At 46.3% G+C, this 17,084-nt stretch overlaps 1 protein-coding gene across 3 annotated transcripts in view; it reads left to right on the top strand.

Annotated features, from left to right (window-relative positions):
- Positions 1–11,673, top strand: part of LOC112266905 (huntingtin-interacting protein 1-like) — a 48,269-nt gene extending 36,596 nt beyond the window's left edge. For all 3 annotated transcript variants that reach the window (XM_042297250.1, XM_042297251.1, XM_042297252.1), the window contains 9 exons: positions 6,746–6,856; positions 7,011–7,069; positions 7,260–7,353; positions 7,618–7,718; positions 7,954–8,059; positions 8,820–8,943; positions 9,076–9,137; positions 9,227–9,344; positions 9,481–11,673. In XM_042297250.1, coding sequence (XP_042153184.1) covers positions 6,746–6,856; positions 7,011–7,069; positions 7,260–7,353; positions 7,618–7,718; positions 7,954–8,059; positions 8,820–8,943; positions 9,076–9,137; positions 9,227–9,344; positions 9,481–9,491 — 786 coding nt within the window. In that variant the 3' untranslated portion in view covers positions 9,492–11,673. The remainder of the gene's footprint in view (positions 1–6,745; positions 6,857–7,010; positions 7,070–7,259; positions 7,354–7,617; positions 7,719–7,953; positions 8,060–8,819; positions 8,944–9,075; positions 9,138–9,226; positions 9,345–9,480) is intronic.
- Positions 11,674–17,084: the final 5,411 nt, after the last annotated feature.

Raw genomic sequence — 17,084 nt, 5'->3', positions numbered from 1 at the left:
GAGCAAACCAGGCCTTTTCTGTCCATGGTGAATGTTGGTGTAGCTAGAATCTTAGCTGGAGGATGCTGGAATCTGGATGATCAGGAGTGCAAATCTCATCTCCAACTCACCATTTTATAGAATAATTTTGGTGTGTCACAACAGTACTTACTCAACCAGTTACTGTTATTGAGATGAGGAGCAAACTCTGCTATTCTGCTGAAACTGCTGATCCCATGTTTATTGTCTTGGTAATAATGAAGGGGGGAGTTTTCTTTCCCCTAAACGTAAGTTCCAGAAAATGTTAGGTCCAGGGTTCTAGTGCTGCCGCACCGGAGCAAAACGTCGCCACTACTCAGAATTTGGGTTGTTTAATAGTCTGGGTAAAAGTTTAGATCAAAGGTCAATCAATGTTTTGGCAAGATCACTTAATGATTAATTAGTATTCTACACAACAGACCAAATTTAATAGCATAGTTTAACATTAATGTTAGACCAAAAACAACATGTAAATTCTTATAACATTTTAGGATGATTTTACTGAATGGTTGTGTTAATTGAAACAAAATACAGGTACACTACATAACCAAAAGTATGTGGACACCTGCTCGTCCAACAGCTAATTTCAACATCATGGGCATTAATATGCTCTCCTTTGCTGCTATAACAGCCTCCACTCTTCTGGGAAGGCTTTCCACTTGCTTCCATTCAGCCACGAGCATTCGTGAGGTAGGGCACTGATGTTGGACAATTAAGTCTGGCTCGCAGTAGGCGTTTGTTGAAGGAATTTAATTCCTCTGTTATAATTCCCAATTAAAATTAAACACTGTCAATTCATAAGAATTTGTAAAACCCTTATTTTATAGGAATGGACAGAGCCCGGTCTTAACAGTCAAGTAACAGCCTTTATTCAAGAGAGTACTGAGTACATACACATTTTACCACAGGTTATAAACTGAAAATGACATCAGCGTTTTCTAAATGTTCCGTCTCTTCTTGACACTGGTAGAAAGGCTCTATAGTTCTCAAGCCTTCCCTCCTCGCCTAGAGCCAAGGTCAGTCAGTGTAGATAAGCATTCTAGTCAGTCTGGAGATTTGTACCAAGGAACAGACAGTCATTGTTCTAACTTTTGACCACGTTCACACACATTATTTTCAGTACTGGGATCAAGAGAGAGAACTCATACATATATAGAATAGTATTCTGATTAGTCAGGCCTGATTGAAATGTATACATAATTAGTCATCATTGATAAAAATTCCCTTAACAGCGTTCCAATTCATCCCAAAGGTGTTTGATGGGGTTGAGGTCAGGGCTCTGTGCAGGCCAGTCAAGTTCTTCCATACCGATCTCGACAAATCATTTCTGTATGGACCTCGCATTGTGCATGGGGGCATTGTCATGCTGAAACAGGGAAGGGCCTTCCCAAAACTGTTGCCTCAAACTTGGAAGCGCAGAATCTTCTAGAATGTCATTGTATGCTGTAGGGTTAAGATTTCCCTTTACTGGAACTAAGGGGCCTAGGCCGTACCATGAAAAACAGCCCCAGACCATTATTCCTCCTCCACCAAACTTTACAGGTTGCACTATGCATTGGAGCAGGTAGCGTTGAGCTTTACATCACTCCAGGCAACACTTGGCATTGCACATGGTGATCTTGGGCTTGTGTGCAGCTGCTTGGCCATGGAAACCCATTTCATTAAGCTTCCGACGAACTGTTATTGTGCCGATGTTGCCTCCAGAGGCAGTTTGGAACTCTGTAGTGAGTGTTGCAAACGAGGACAGATGATTTTTAAGTGCTACGGGCTTCGGCACTCGATGGTCCCGTTCTGTGAGCTTGTGTGGCCTACCACTTTGTGGCTGAGCCGTTGTTACTCCTAGAAGTTTACACTTCACAATAACAGCACTTACAGTTGACCAGAGCAGCTCTAGCTTGCCATACATTTGACGAGCTCTGAAAGTCACTGAGCTTTTTAGTAATGCCATTCTACTGCCAATGTGTCTATGGCGATTGCGTGGCTATGTGGAATTATCATTCACAATTGACAGTATGTATTTGAGCCGATATGTGTTGGTATAGGCAGATGATGCATTTCTGCATATTTTAAAATGGTATTATTAATTAGTGCTGACTAGAGGTCGACCGATTATGATTTTTCAACACCGCTACCGATTATTGGAGGACCAAAAAAAGCCCATTTTAAATGTTGTATTTATTTATTTATTTATTTGTAATAATGACAATTACAACAATACTGAATTAACACTTATTTTAACTTAATATAATACATCAATAAAATCAATTTGGCCTCAAATAAATAATGAAACGTTCAATTTGGTTTAAATAATGCAAAAACAAAGTGTTGGAGAATAAAGTAAAAGTGCAATATGTGCCATGTAAGAAAGCTAACGTTTAAGTTCCTTGCTCAGAACATGAGAACATATGAAAGCTGGTGGTTCCTTTTAACACGAGTCTTCAATATTCCCAGGTAAGAAGTTTTAGGTTGTAGTTATTATAGGAATTCTAGGACTATTTCTCTCTATACGATTTGTATTTCATGTACCTTTTGACTTTTGGATGTTCTTATAGGCACATTAGTATTGCCAGTGTAACAGTATAGCTTCCGTCCCTCTCCTCGCTCCTACCTGCTCAAACCAGGAACACATCGACAACAGCCACCCTCGAAGCAGCATTTACCCATCGCTCCACAAAAGCCGCTGCCCTTGCAGAGCAAGGGGAACAACTACTCCAAGTCTCAGAGCGAGTGACGTTTGAAACGCTATTAGCGCGTACCCCGCTAACTAGCTAGCCATTTCACATCGGTTACACCAGCCTAATCTCGGGAGTTGATAGGCTTGAAGTCATAAACAGCTGCTGGTAAAACGCATGAAAGTGCTGTTTGAATGAATGCTTATGAGCCTACTGGTGCCTACCATCGCTCAGTCAGACTGCTCTATCAAATCATAGACTTAATTATAACATAATAACACACAGAAATACGAGCCTTAGGTCATTAATATGGTCGAATCCGGAAACTATCATCTCTGAAACCAGACGTTTATTCTTTCAGTGAAATACGGAACCGTTCCGGAAAAAAAGGAAAAAGGAATCGATGGCAGCTAATAGGCCGGTGATGACGACCGCCGAGCCCCGCCCGAACAGGAAGAGGCACCCTCTTCAGCGAGGTTCGTGGCAGTACCCCCCTCCCTGACGTGCGGCTCCCGCAGCGCGCCAACCCCAGCCTCGAGGACGACCCGGAGGACGAGGCGCGGGGCGATCCGGGTGGAGGCGGTGGAAATCCCTCAAGAGGGAAGGATCTAAAATGTCCCTCCCCGGTACCCAGCACCTCTCCTCCGGACCGTACCCCTCCCAGTCCACGAGGTACTGCAGGCCCCTCACCCGGCATCTCGAGTCCAGAATAGCTCGTACTGTGTACGCCGGGGACCCCTCGATGTCCAGAGGGGGTGGAGGGACCTCCGGTACCTCACTGTCTTGTAGGGGACCAGCTACCACTGGCCTGAGGAGAGACACATGAAACGAGGGGTTAATGCGATAATAAGAGGGAAGTTGCAATCTATAACAAACCTCGTTTATCCTCCTCAGGACTTTAACCCCACACACTGCGGTCCCAGCTTCCGGCAGGGCAGGCGGAGGGGCAGGTTTCGGGTCGAGAGCCAGACCTTGTCCCCTGGTGCAAACACCGGGGCCTCACTGCGGTGGCGGTCAGCGTCTCTCTTCTGCCGTTCACTGGCCTGCCTGAGAGAATCCTGGACTGCCCGCCAGGTCTCTCTAGAGCGCTGTACCCACTCCTCCACCGCAGGAGCCTCGGTCTGACTCTGATGCCACGGAGCCAGGACCGGCTGGTAGCCCAGTACGCATTCGAATGGCGACATATTCGTGGACGAATGCCGAAGAGAGTTCTGGGCCAATTCTGCCCACGGGACGTACCTCGCCCATTCTCCTGGCCGGTCCTGGAAAAACGACCTCAGAAACCTACCCACTTCCTGGTTTACTCTCTCCACCTGCCCATTACTTTCGGGGTGATAACCAGAGGTAAGGCTGACCGAGATCCCCAGACACTCCATAAACTCCTTCCAAACCCGGGACGTGAACTGGGGACCCCGATCGGAGACTATATCCTCTGGAACCCCATAGTGCCGGAAGACGTGGGTAAATAGAGCCTCTGCAGTCTATAGGGCCGTAGGAAGACCAGGCAATGGGAGGAGACGGCAGGACTTAGAGAACCGATCCACAACGACCAGAACGGTAGTGTTCCCCTGAGATGGGGGAAGATCAGTAAGGAAATCTACCGAGAGATGGGACCATGGCCGTTGTGGAACCGGGAGGGGCTGTAACTTCCCTCTAGGAAGGTGCCTAGGAGCCTTACTCTGGGCGCATACCGAACAGGAGGAGACATAGAGCCTCACATCCCTAGCTAAAGTGGGCCACCAGTATTTCCCCCTAAGACCCCGCACTGTCCTATCAATCCCCGGATGACCCGCAGACGGTAGTGTGTGAGCCCACCGAATCAATTTATCACGGACACCAAGCGGTACGTAACCCGACCAGTCGGACACTGTATAGGCGCAGGTTCAACCCTCAACGCCCGCTCGATGTCCGCGTCCACCTCCCATACCACTGGGGCCACCAGCCGAGAGGCTGGAAGGATGGGAGTGGGTTCGATGGACCGGTCCTCGGTGTCATAGAGACGGGACAGCGCGTCGGCCTTAGTGTTGAGGGAACCTGGTCTGTAAGAGATCGTAAAATTAAAACGTGTAAAGAACATGGCCCACCTAGCCTGACGCGGATTCAGTCTCCTCGCTTCTCGAATATACTCCAGATTACGGTGGTCAGTCCAGATGAGAAAAGGGTGTTTAGCCCCCTCTAGCCAGTGTCTCCACACCTTCAGGGCCTTTACCATAGCTAGTAACTCCCGATCCCCCACATCATAGTTCCGCTCCGCCGGACCCAGCTTCCTAGAAAAGAAAGCACAGGGACGGAGCTTGGGTGGCGTGCCCGTGCGCTGTGACAGCACGGCTCCAACCCCAGCCTCGGACGCATCCACCTCCACTATGAATGCTAACGAAGGGTCCGGATGCGCCAACACGGGAGCCCCAGTGAACAGTACCTTCAACTGGTTGAAGGCTCCATCAGCCTCTGCTGACCACCGCAAACGCACCGGTCCCCCCTTCAGCAGTGAGGTAATGGGCGCCGCTACTTGGCCAAAACCCCGGATAAACCTCCGGTAGTAATTGGCAAACCCTAAAAACCGCTGCACCTCCTTTACCGTGGTCGGAGTCGGCCAATTACGCACGGCGTTAACGCGGTCACACTCCATCATCTGATCCATCGCCGTACCAATCCGATGGAGGACAGCTGTGTGGTGATGGACGCGCTCCTCCATAGTGGGGAGAGGGGTGGTCGCTGCTCCTGCTGACTCCATTTCTTTGTTGCGGGCTTCTGTTACGAATAACTATGAGTGGTGGGAGGAATCAGGCGCAGAGAGCAGGGTTCTGTCGTTTATCAAATTTATTTCACCGGTGCAACCAAAACGATCACGCCAACACACAGGGCGTATATAAGTTGCTAGTCCAAAACAACAGGACAAAATAGGCCGGAGAATAAAGATATGAAAACAAATCACACCATCAAACATAGAGTAACAATTAACAAGCCCGCACAAATACCCAGCGGGCCTAGTGCCCTTAAATACCCTACAAACAAACCCTAATACAAAACAGGTGTACCCAATTAACCAATAACCAACACAAACGGAAAAAGGAATCGATGGCAGCTAATAGGCCGGTGACGACGACCGCCGAGCCCCGCCCAAACAGGAAGAGGCACCCTCTTCAGCGAGGTTCATGACAACCTGGTTAATATTGCCTGCTAACCTGGATTTCTTTAAGCAAAATATGCAGGTTTAAGAATATATACTTCTGTGTATTGATTTTAAGAAAGGCATTGATGTTTATGGTTAGGTACACATTGGAGCAATGATACGCATCGATTATATGCAATGCAGGACACGCTAGATAAACTAGTAATATCATCAACCATGTGTAGTTAACTATTGATTATGATTGATTGATTATTTGTTTTTTATAAGATAAGTTTAATGCTAGCTAGCAACTTACCTTGGCTTACTGCATTCGCGTAACAGGCAGTTTCCTCCTGGAGTGCAATGAGAGGCAGGTGGTTAGAGCGTTGGACTAGTTAACTGTAAGGTTGCAAGATTGAATCCGAGCTGACAATGTAAAAATCTGTCGTTCTGCCCCTGGACGAGGCAGTTACCCCACCGTTCCTAGGCCGTCATTGAAAATAAGAATGTGTAACTGACTTGCCTAGTTAAATAAAGATTAAATAAAGGTGTACATTTTTTTGGGCCAAATCGGTCTCCCAAAATTTTTTCCGATTGTTATGAAAACCTGAAATCGGCCCTAATTAATCGGCCATTCCAATTAATCAGTCAACCTTTAGTGCTGACCTGCCATGGTTGTGAAATTCTCTGACATGGTTGTGACATCGGTCTACTAAATTTAGTGGAAGTCCACACCCTGCAATCATACTGAGAACCTCAACGTCTTCATAATGCCTATTTGTGCACATTTAAACCAGGGGATGTCATCATGATGAGTCTCAGTGCTTCTTATCCTTTCAACAAAGTATGTGACCCATGGAGGGGAAATCACAACACTAGAAGTTGACCTTCAGGCACAGGTCAGCTCCCCCACACTCTTTCTCTCTCCCTCTCTGGTCTGTAGAAACTGCGTCCTCGGGGTCTGGAGCTGCAGCAGGGGGAGCTGGGAGATCTGGTGGAGCAGGAAATGGCTGCCACATCAGCCGCCGTGGAGTCAGCAGCCGCCAGGATAGAGGTAACCAGCTCAATTTGTGTATGCGTGCGTGTGTGTCACCATCATCACCAAGGAGGATCCAGACAAAAACAGAAGTGTGTGTGTGAAAAGAACCCTCTGGTTTCATTTTACACAAGGTGTCTAATTTCCTCTATTTGTTCTATTCCATTGACAGGATATGCTCAACAAGTCGCGTGCAGTCGACACAGGGGTTAAGATGGAGGTCAACGAGAGGTGAGTCTCCTGGACATGTCCAGTAAGAAAAGCTCTTTTTTTTTCCCGTCCCCTTTCTAAAACGTTTCCATGGCGTGCCCTAATGAACACAACCCTGGCTTTGAGAATCACATACCTTTCAAATGAGTGAAACGTTTCAGATCAAGATGTGGAGCTGCCGAACTAATGTGTCCTCTATCGCCCCCCATAGGATCCTGGCCTCCTGTACAGACCTGATGCAGGCCATCAAAGAGCTCGTTCTGTCTTCCAAAGATCTGCAAAGGGATATTGTGGATAGTGGCAGGGTGAGAAACAGAAACCTATCATATGTGCATCATAATGTATAATAATATAATATACGGAGTGGCTGGCTCCGCTATTGATGCAGAGATTAATGCGCATGTACTGTATTTAAATGTAGCTGCTGCCCTCTTTGCTGCCTATATAGCTTCTGCTCAGTGCTCCCACTGCTGCTTCCCCCTCATTGACATGGAGGGGGAAACTTCAGTGTTCCTAATGTTTTGCGCACTCAGTGTATATTCCAATATAATATATATTCTTTCCACCAGGGGGCAGCATCCATGAAGGAGTTCTATGTCAAGAACTCTCGCTGGACTGAAGGCCTGATCTCAGCCTCCAAAGCCGTGGGCTGGGGTGCCACGGTAATGGTGTAAGTAGTATCACACTTTTTCTTCTAATGTAACCTCGTATTACTGCACCGGAGCACTGTTACAGCAGTGTTGTTACTACTCCACAACACCATGGTATTCTGGAATACACTCATTTAGGCCAGAGGTTTTTCCTGACTACATGACTCCAGCTCCTTACTGTATAGCCTATAACCGTTGAAATAGTAGCATTATGTACTACATTACCCATAACGCTCTGCGTAATGTTTCCCATAGAGATGCAGCAGATCTGGTGGTGCAGGGCAAGGGCAAGTACGAGGAGCTGATGGTGTGTTCGCATGAGATTGCAGCCAGCACTGCACAACTGGTGGCCGCATCCAAGGTGAGACGGTACTTCTTGTGTAGTGATATCAATCAATCAAATATATTTATAAAGCCCTTTTGACATCAGCCGATATCACAAAATGCTGTACAGAAACCCAGCCTAAAACCCCAAACAGCAAGTAATGCAGATGTTAGAAGCACAGTGGGTAGGAACAACTCCCTAGAAAGGCCAAAACCTAGGAAGAAACCTAGAGGATCAAGGCTCTGAGGGGTGGCCAGCCCTCTTCTGGCTGTGCCGGGTGGAGATTATAACAGAACATGGCCAAGATGTTCAAACGTTCATAGATGACCAGCAGGGTCAGATAATAATAATCACAGTGGTTGTAGAGGGTGCAACAGGACAGCACCTCAGGAGTAAATGTCAGTTGGCTTTTCATAGCCGATCATTCAGCGTTAGAGACAGCAAGTGCGGTAGAGAGAGAGTCCAAAACAGCAGGGCCGGGACAAGGTAGCACGTCCAGTGAACAGGTCAAGGTTCCATGGCCGCAGGCAGAACAGTTGAAACTGGAGCAGCAGCATGACCAGGTGGACTGGGGACAACAAGGAGTCAGGGCCAAACAGGCAGGATAAAACCCCACCCACTTTACCATGTGGTAACTGAAACTGCATGTGTGCGTGAGACACTCACAACTGGATGTACATATGCCAACCTACGTCTCTCATCACTTGGTGTGTCAACCATATCTCTACATGTGTTTAAGACACACCCATGACCCATTCGTGTTGGTAACCCAGCCACTCTCTGGTCTGTTGGGCAGGTGAAGGCAGACAAAGACAACGCCAACCTGGGCCGCCTGAAGCTGGCATCCAAAGGGGTCACACAGGCCACCGCCGGAGTTGTAGCCTCCACCAAGTCCGGGAAGTCCCAGATCGAGGAGAAAGGTGAGTGGATTAACATTAGTGTGGCCATTGATTTACAGTGAGAGATCAACATGACATGTATTGACTTAATGTTTTGTGACTGAATGCTGAATGTCTTTCTTTCTCTCTCCCTCCTATGACTGTGTGCTTCAGACACCATGGATTTCTCCAGTATGACCCTCACTCAGATCAAGAGGCAGGAGATGGACTCACAGGTAAGAGCAGTGTGTGTGTGTGTGTGTGTGTGTGTGTGTGTGTGTGTGTTACAGGTCTAAGTAAACTGTGTTTTTGTGTATGTTGTCAGGTTTCGGTTCTAGAGCTGGAGACAAAGCTGCAGAAGGAGCGAGAGCGTCTAGGAGAGCTAAGGAAGAAGCACTATGAGCTGGCCGGGGTGGCCGAGGGCTGGGGGGAGGAGGACGAAGGTGCGTATGTGTGTCTCAACATGATTACTCAGAGGCACTATGGCAGAAATAGCAGTTGTGTGTGTGTGTGTGATTTTATTTTTGGCCTTTTGGTTGTGTTGAAGCCCAGTCTAATATTCCTCTACTCTTCTCACAGGTACAGGTTGAGGTCTGCTCCCCACCTCTCCTCCAACCACAAGACTGACTTCTCTCTCGCTCTGCCTCTTGCCCCATTTATACACTCTTCAGTCTTTCTCTTCCTATTTATTTTTTAATTTTTATGAAAGCCAAATAAAAAGGTGCTTTTTTAAAATGCTCCTCTTGCTCCCGGTGGCTTCCAATGGGACAGTGATGAGGAGGGAAAGTGACGGGGGATGGATTGACTACCTCCCTGCCCCCTCCCCCTCGACTGTTGAGGAATAGCACACCTGCTGATGGATCCTTTGTCTTCTACCAACGGTTCGTTTTGTCCCAGTGGGAGCACCACTAGTGTGTGTGTGTGGAGCGACCAACCACGAGCACAAGTTCTTCACAACCAGACATCCTACAATGCATTGCACAAGGGCCAATCCCTCATCAGAGGGAGACTTGACTGATTGCCAGTTAGACCCCACCCCTTGCCCACCCAATGTCTCATCAGTGCAACAAAAACAGGCGTGTGTGTTTTTCTCCCACTAAACAGTTGTTGCGTTGTTATTCTAAGTCGTAGAGTTGTTGCCCTCGCCAGTTTTCTTTTCTCCTGGGTCCTCTTTTTCCTCTCACTGTGAGCTTTTACCTCTCTAACCCAAACCCCGTCTGAGCTATATGCCCACCGAGATACGGACTTCTGCCTTTTCGCCTCCTGGTTTAAAGACCATGATGACTGTTGTTGTTGTTGTTATTATTATTAGAGTTGACTGTTTAGACACCCAGCTACCCTGAGGATACACTAGAAATAGATCTGTCCCTGAAGTGAGCTCTGTCTGTTGAAATGAATGGGGTTTAGGTTCTCTAAAGACAGTAGTGTGGTGTGTCTGACCAGCCAGAGAGGACTGCTGCTGACGTTGAAGTGGTGTGTGATGCTCTGGGGCGGCTTTGAACCCCTGGTTGTATTCATTAGGCACAACACGGAAGAAAACGGAGTGAATCTAAAAGGTAGTACCTGAACGTGTCCAATAAGAAACACTTGTTTTCCTTTGCAAAACTGTATCCTACACCTTGTCCTATTGAACACGACCCTGATCATGCTGGACCGTTGATTGGCTGTGTGGCTGTGAGCTTCCTGGTCTCTGTAACGTAGCTGGAAAATGGACTTCAATAAGCTGCCGTCTGATAATTTACTATTTTTTCCCCCAGGGGCTCCCCCACATTGATTTGAAAGGAATGGATTTAAGAAAGATGGTGGAGTGAGCAAGTAATAAGCAGAAAGGCAGGGAATTGGAATGCAGCCCTACACACCCACACTGCTGGGTTCTCATCAGCTTCACCAGACGACGTAGCTGTAAAGCCTAGACAGAGAAACCGCCAACTTCCATCTGTCTACAATAGCAATAACACCTGGGCCGTGTTCATTAGGCACCAAACGGAAGAAAACTGAAAAGGGGGAGTATATACCTAGACCTGTCCAATAAGTTACATTGACACAAGAGGGCAGTGTTTCACAGCAGAGCTAATATATTACAGAGACTCGTCATGAATTCTCCTCCACCTCTCTTGCCAGTGGACACTAGTGCTCTTCAATCTGGCTTTATGAAAATAAATGGGAACATTGTATGTTGTCGAGTACACAATGAGTTAGGTTAGTAGGGTTTCATCCAGTATTTGTTTTCCTTTGAAGTACTTTAGCTTCTCTTGAGCTTGCCTGGCGCAATGGAACCAATGAAATAGTCCCAAATGTGCTACAAAACATGCCCATCTGGCACTCCAGTCAGGCTCAATGAAAATCAATTCAAAAATGTATGAATCCTATTTGGACCCAGATCTGGTTTAATCATAGAATACTTTCTCTGTGTGTGATGCTCTTTGAGTTTGTCTTCCTGTGTGTCTTAATGCCCCTTTGAGTATTCAATATTCTGCTCTGCTTTTGGCTGTTTTATATAAAAAGTTGTGACACTGGGTATTTAATGACGATTTAGCGGTGTACTTCCGTCACTACTTCCTGGTTATTAACCTCTCACCCTTTGGTTTGTGTCTGTAGTCCAACCAGCTCAGCCAGCCTTTCAAACTGCCGCTCACTGTAGTCGATGAGAAACAAACAGTACTCAAAATAACATTTGAAATAATGTCTTTTTATGATATACTAAAAACTATGTATGTGGGTTTGTTTTATTTTTTCAGTTTTTAAAATAAATATTTCAACTCATTAATATGACCAAAGCTTGTTTGTTTAGTTATTTTGCTCACTTCGATGAGGACTGGTCAAGGTAAGCTGCTGCAATTTTTTCAAAGTCCTTGAAATTTTCATGAATATTTAATTAGTTCATGAACCCTTAAGTGATTAGGAAAATGTATCATTCAAATGATTAAGTGAGAGACTCGTAGGCTATTTCCAGATAGGCCGTCCCATTCCTCTTGTAGGACGCTATCTCATCATGTACTCTTTCTAAGGATTCTATGAGATGTAATGCGCTGGGGAAAATGGGGATAATTATTATGACCCTTTTAATCATTGTGATTGATACAGGAGCTGTAGGATGGATATCTTTCTCTGTACTGTCTAGCGTGGATTAATGTCTAACATTTAATTATTGTTTAAATGTAGGAAGATTACCAAAATTCCTTCTGTGTGAGTTGTACAGTAATGCTGTTATATAAGTGTGATTAGTTGTGGCCCGGAACACTGTGTTGTTCAATCTCAAGACAATGGGACTAAAGGTAGATGGCGGGGGGGAGAAATGTCTCTCCTCAATAATAAGGTTTCTACTATGTGAGTGAGCCCACAATATCACAAGACAATTACATTGTGTCAAACCATATCTTTCATATCACTCAATCTATTCAGCACAGTATTGAATAGTAGGCCCCTAGCATTTACACAGTTCCATTCCTACCATTGTTACTGCTATACTATACTATACTATACTATACTATACACAATAAGATTACGTTATGCCTGGACTGGAGAAAGAACATATCCTCTTTCAATGTTCAGCTAGAGCCTTTGTGGAGAGTATTGATTTGATTTATTGCATGGAAAACAAAGTTGTGGTCGAATTAACTCTCCAATTGATCTGAGAGTAGACTAATGCACCAATATCCTGCTGTCTTTTCCACTCATTAAAGAAAGACCTGTTTACAAATACCGAGAGTCATACCTGATTAAAGTCAATTCCTTGCTGTCAACATCAATGCCCAAGTAAGTACACTGTTGGTTAAAGTTATGTACAGCCGTTTAGCATTTGTCTTTTGCATTCTTTGAACACCGCTCCTTATTGTAACACAAGGCTTCTGTGGGGTTGCCTGTCATGTAGAACAGGGAATCGTGTCTGTCTGCTCTATTCATTGTGTTTCTGTCTGCAACATTCTGAACGTTTCACATCATGAAATAGACCCCTGTATCCAGCGTAATGATCAGTCGATCCTGTTCTGATAGCCCTTCATTATCAACTCAGCAAATAAAGAAACGTCCTCTCGCTGTCAACTGAGTTTATTTTCAGCGAACTTAACGTGTAAATATTTGTATAAACATAAGATTCAACAACTGAGACATAAACTGAACAGGTTCCACAGACATGTGACTAACAGAAATGGAAGAATGTGTACCTGAACAAAGGGGGTCAAAATCAAAAGTAACAGGTCAGTATCTGGTGTGGCCACCAGCTGCATTAAGTACTGCAGTGCATCTCCTCCTCACGGACTGCACCAGATTTGCCAGTTCTTGTTGTGAGATGTTACCCCACTCTTCCACCAAGGCACCTGCAAGTCCCCGGACATTTCTGGAGGGAATGGCCCTAGCCCTCACCCACCGATCCAACAGGTCCCAGACGTGCTCAATGGGGTTGAGATCCGGGCTCTTTGCTGGCCATGGCAGAACACTGACATTCCTGTCTTGCAGGAAATCACCCACAGAATGAGCAGTATGGCTGGTGGCATTGTCATGCTGGAGGGTCATGTCAGGATGAGCCTGCAGGAAGGGTACCACATGAGGGAGGAGGATGTCTTTCCTGTAACGCACAGCGTTGAGATTGCCTACAATGACAACAAGCTCAGTCCGATGATGCTGTGACACACTGCCCCAGACCATGACGGACCCTCCACCTCCAAATCGATCTCTCTCCAGAGTACAGACCTCTGTGTAATGCTCATTCCTTCGATGATAAACGCGATTCCGACCATCACCCCATGTGAGATAAAACCGCGACCAGTCAGTGAAGAGCACTTTTTGCCAGTTCTGTCCAGCGACGGTGGGTTTGTGCCCATAGGCGACGTTGTTGCCAGTCATGTCTGGTGAGGACCTGCCTTACGACAGGCCTACAAGCCCTCAGTCCAGCCTCTCTTAGCCTATTGCGGACAGTCTGAGCACTGATGGAGGGATTGTGCGTTCCTGGTGTATCTCCAGCAGTTGTTGCCATCCTGCAGGTGTGATGTTCGGATGTACCGATCCTGTGCATGTGTTGTTACACGTGGTCTGCCACTGGGAGGACAATCAGCTGTCCATCCTGTCTCCCTGTAGCGTTGTCTTAGGCATCTCACAGTACGGACATTGCAATTTATTGCCCTGGCCACATCAGCAGTCCTCATGCCTCCTTGCAGCATGCCTAAGGCACATTCACGCAGATGAGCAGGGACCCTGGGCATCTTTCTTCTTTAGTGTCCTATGTTTTCATAACTGTGACCTTAATTGCCTAACGTCTGTAAGCTGTTAGTGTCTTAACGACTGTTCCACAGGTGCATGTTCAGTCATTGTTTATGGTTCATTGATCAAGCATGGGAAATAGTGTTTAAACCCTTTACAATGAAGATCTGTGAAGTTATTTGGATTTTTACTAATTATCTTTGAGACTTATCCTGAAAAAGGGACGTTTCTTTTTTTGCTGAGTTTATTTTCCAGGTAGACTGCATGGCAAAGAAGTCCGACAGTCTCAATCAATCTCTCAATCTGGGGATCACTGCAATTCCATAGAACTCTCAATCCTCTTCAGTCCTGGAGGGAAGACTTAGTTCTACATGTGTATATGAGTCCCTTTCACACACTCGCACATACAATCTAAAAATATACATTTTCAAAGTGGAAATTGAGCGTGAATCAATCTGTATAATCTGAAATAAATGTGGAAGTTACAGCAAACTCTAATCTAGAGGGATTAGACCCTACAGTAACTCCTGGACCTGTTTTTTATCTGCCACACACACTTCTATACTGCATACACAGACAGCCATACAGTACCAGTGAATCCCACCAGTGAATCCCACCATTTATTGCTAATCGAACACAACAGAGTGTGTTCGATTAGGGAAGTCAGGAACCAATACACGCAGTCAGTCAGGAAAGCTAAGGCCAGCTTCTTCAGGCAGAAATTTGCATCCTGTAGCTCCAACTCCAAAAAGTTCTGGGACACTGAAGTCCATGGAGAACAAGAGCACCTCCTCCCAGCTGCCCACTGCACTGTGGCTAGGTAACACGGTCACCACCGATAAATCCATGATTATCGAAAACTTCAACAAGCATTTCTCAACGGCTGGCCATGCCTTCCGCCTGGCTACTCAAACCTCGGCCAACAGCTCCACCCCCCCCCCGCAGCTACTCGCCCAAGCCTCTCCAGGTTCTCCTTTACCCAAATCCAGATAGCAGATGTTCTGAAAGAGCTGCAAAACCTGGACCCGTACAAATCAGCTGGGCTTGACAATCTGGACCCTCCTATTTCTGAAACTATCCGCCGCCATTGTCGCAACTCCTATTACCAGCCTGTTCAACCTCTCTTTCATATCGTCTGAGATCCCCAAGGATTGGAAAGCTGCCGCAGTCATCCCCCTCTTCAAAGGGGGAGACACCCTGGACCCAAACTGTTACAGACCTATATCCATCCTGCCCTGCCTATCTATGGTCTTCGAAAGCCAAGTCAACAAACAGGTCACTGAACATCTCGAATCCCACCGTATCTTCTCCGCTGTGCAATCTGGTTTCCGAGCCGGTCACGGGTGCACCTCAGCCACGCTCAAGGTACTAAACGATATCATAACCGCCATCGATAAAAGACAGTACTGTGCAGCCGTCTTCATTGACCTTGCCAAGGCTTTCGACTCTGTCAATCACCATATTCTTATCGGCAGACTCAGTAGCCTCGGTTTTTCGGATGACTGCCTTGCCTGGTTCACCAATTACTTTGCAGACAGAGTTCAGTGTGTCAAATCGGAGGGCATGCTGTCCGGTCCTCTGGCAGTCTCTATGGGGGTGCCACAGGGTTCAATCCTCGGGCCGACTCTTTTCTCTGTATATATCAATGATGTTGCTCTTGCTGCGGGCGATTCCCTGATCCACCTCTACGCAGACGACACCATTCTATATACTTCCGGCCCGTCCTTGGGCACTGTGCTATCTAACCTCCAAACGAGCTTCAATGCCATACAACACTTCTTCCGTGGCCTCCAACTGCTCTTAAACGCTAGTAAAACCAAATGCATACTTTTCAACCGTTCGCTGCCTGCATCCGCACGCCTGACCAGCATCACCACCCTGGATGGTTCTGACCTTGAATATATGGACATCTATAAGTACCTAGGTGTCTGGCTAGACTGTAAACTCTCCTTCCAGACTCCTATCAAACATCTCCAATCGAAAATCAAGTCAAGAGTCGGCTTTCTATTCCGCAACAAAGCCTCCTTCACTCACGCCGCCAAACTTACCCTAGTAAAACTGACTATCCTACCGATCCTCGACTTCGGCGATGTCATCTACAAAATTGCTTCCAGCACTCTACTCAGCAAACTGGATGCAGTTTATCACAGTGCCATCCGTTTTGTCACTAAAGCACCTTATACCACCCACCACTGCGACTTGTATGCTCTAGTCGGCTGGCCCTCGCTACATATTCGTCGCCAGACCCACTGGCTCCAGGTCATCTACAAGTCCATGCTAGGTAAAGCTCCGCCTTATCTCAGTTCACTGGTCACGATGGCAACACCCATCCGTAGCACGCGCTCCAGCCGGTGTATCTCACTGATCATCCCTAAAGCCAACACCTCATTTGGCCGCCTTTGTTTGAAGTTGGTGAGGGAGATATTCGTTCCAGTCACAGGCAGCAGAGAACTGGAACGAATATCTCCCTCACCAACTTCAAACATCTGCTATCTGAGCAGCTAAACGATCGCTGCAGCTGTACATAGTCTATCGGTAAATAGCCCACCCATTTTTACCTACCTCATCCCCATACTGTTTTTACTTATTTACTTTTCTGCTCTTTTGCACACCAATATCTCTACCTGTACATGACCATCTGATCATTTATCACTCCAGTGTTAATCTGCAAAATTGTAATTATTCGCCTACCTCCTCATGCCTTTTGCACACAATGTATATAGACTCCCATTTTTTTCTACTGTGTTATTGACTTGTTAATTGTTTACTCCATGTGTAACTCTGTGTTGTCTGTTCACACTGCTATGCTTTATCTTGGCCAGGTCGCAGTTGCAAATGAGAACTTGTTCTCAACTAGCCTACCTGGTTAAATAAAGGTGAAATAAAAATGTAAAAAATAAGATTTGTGTTCATTAGGGTACACAACAGAAAGCGTTTTTCAACAGAATGCAAAGGCAAATGTTTCTTATTTAGTCCCTCCCTGTTTC

The sequence above is a fragment of the Oncorhynchus tshawytscha genome, linkage group LG14 (genome assembly GCF_018296145.1).
Source record: "Oncorhynchus tshawytscha isolate Ot180627B linkage group LG14, Otsh_v2.0, whole genome shotgun sequence".
Classification (NCBI taxonomy): Eukaryota; Metazoa; Chordata; class Actinopteri; order Salmoniformes; family Salmonidae; genus Oncorhynchus; species Oncorhynchus tshawytscha.
This window is presented reverse-complemented; position numbering and strand designations above follow the sequence as displayed.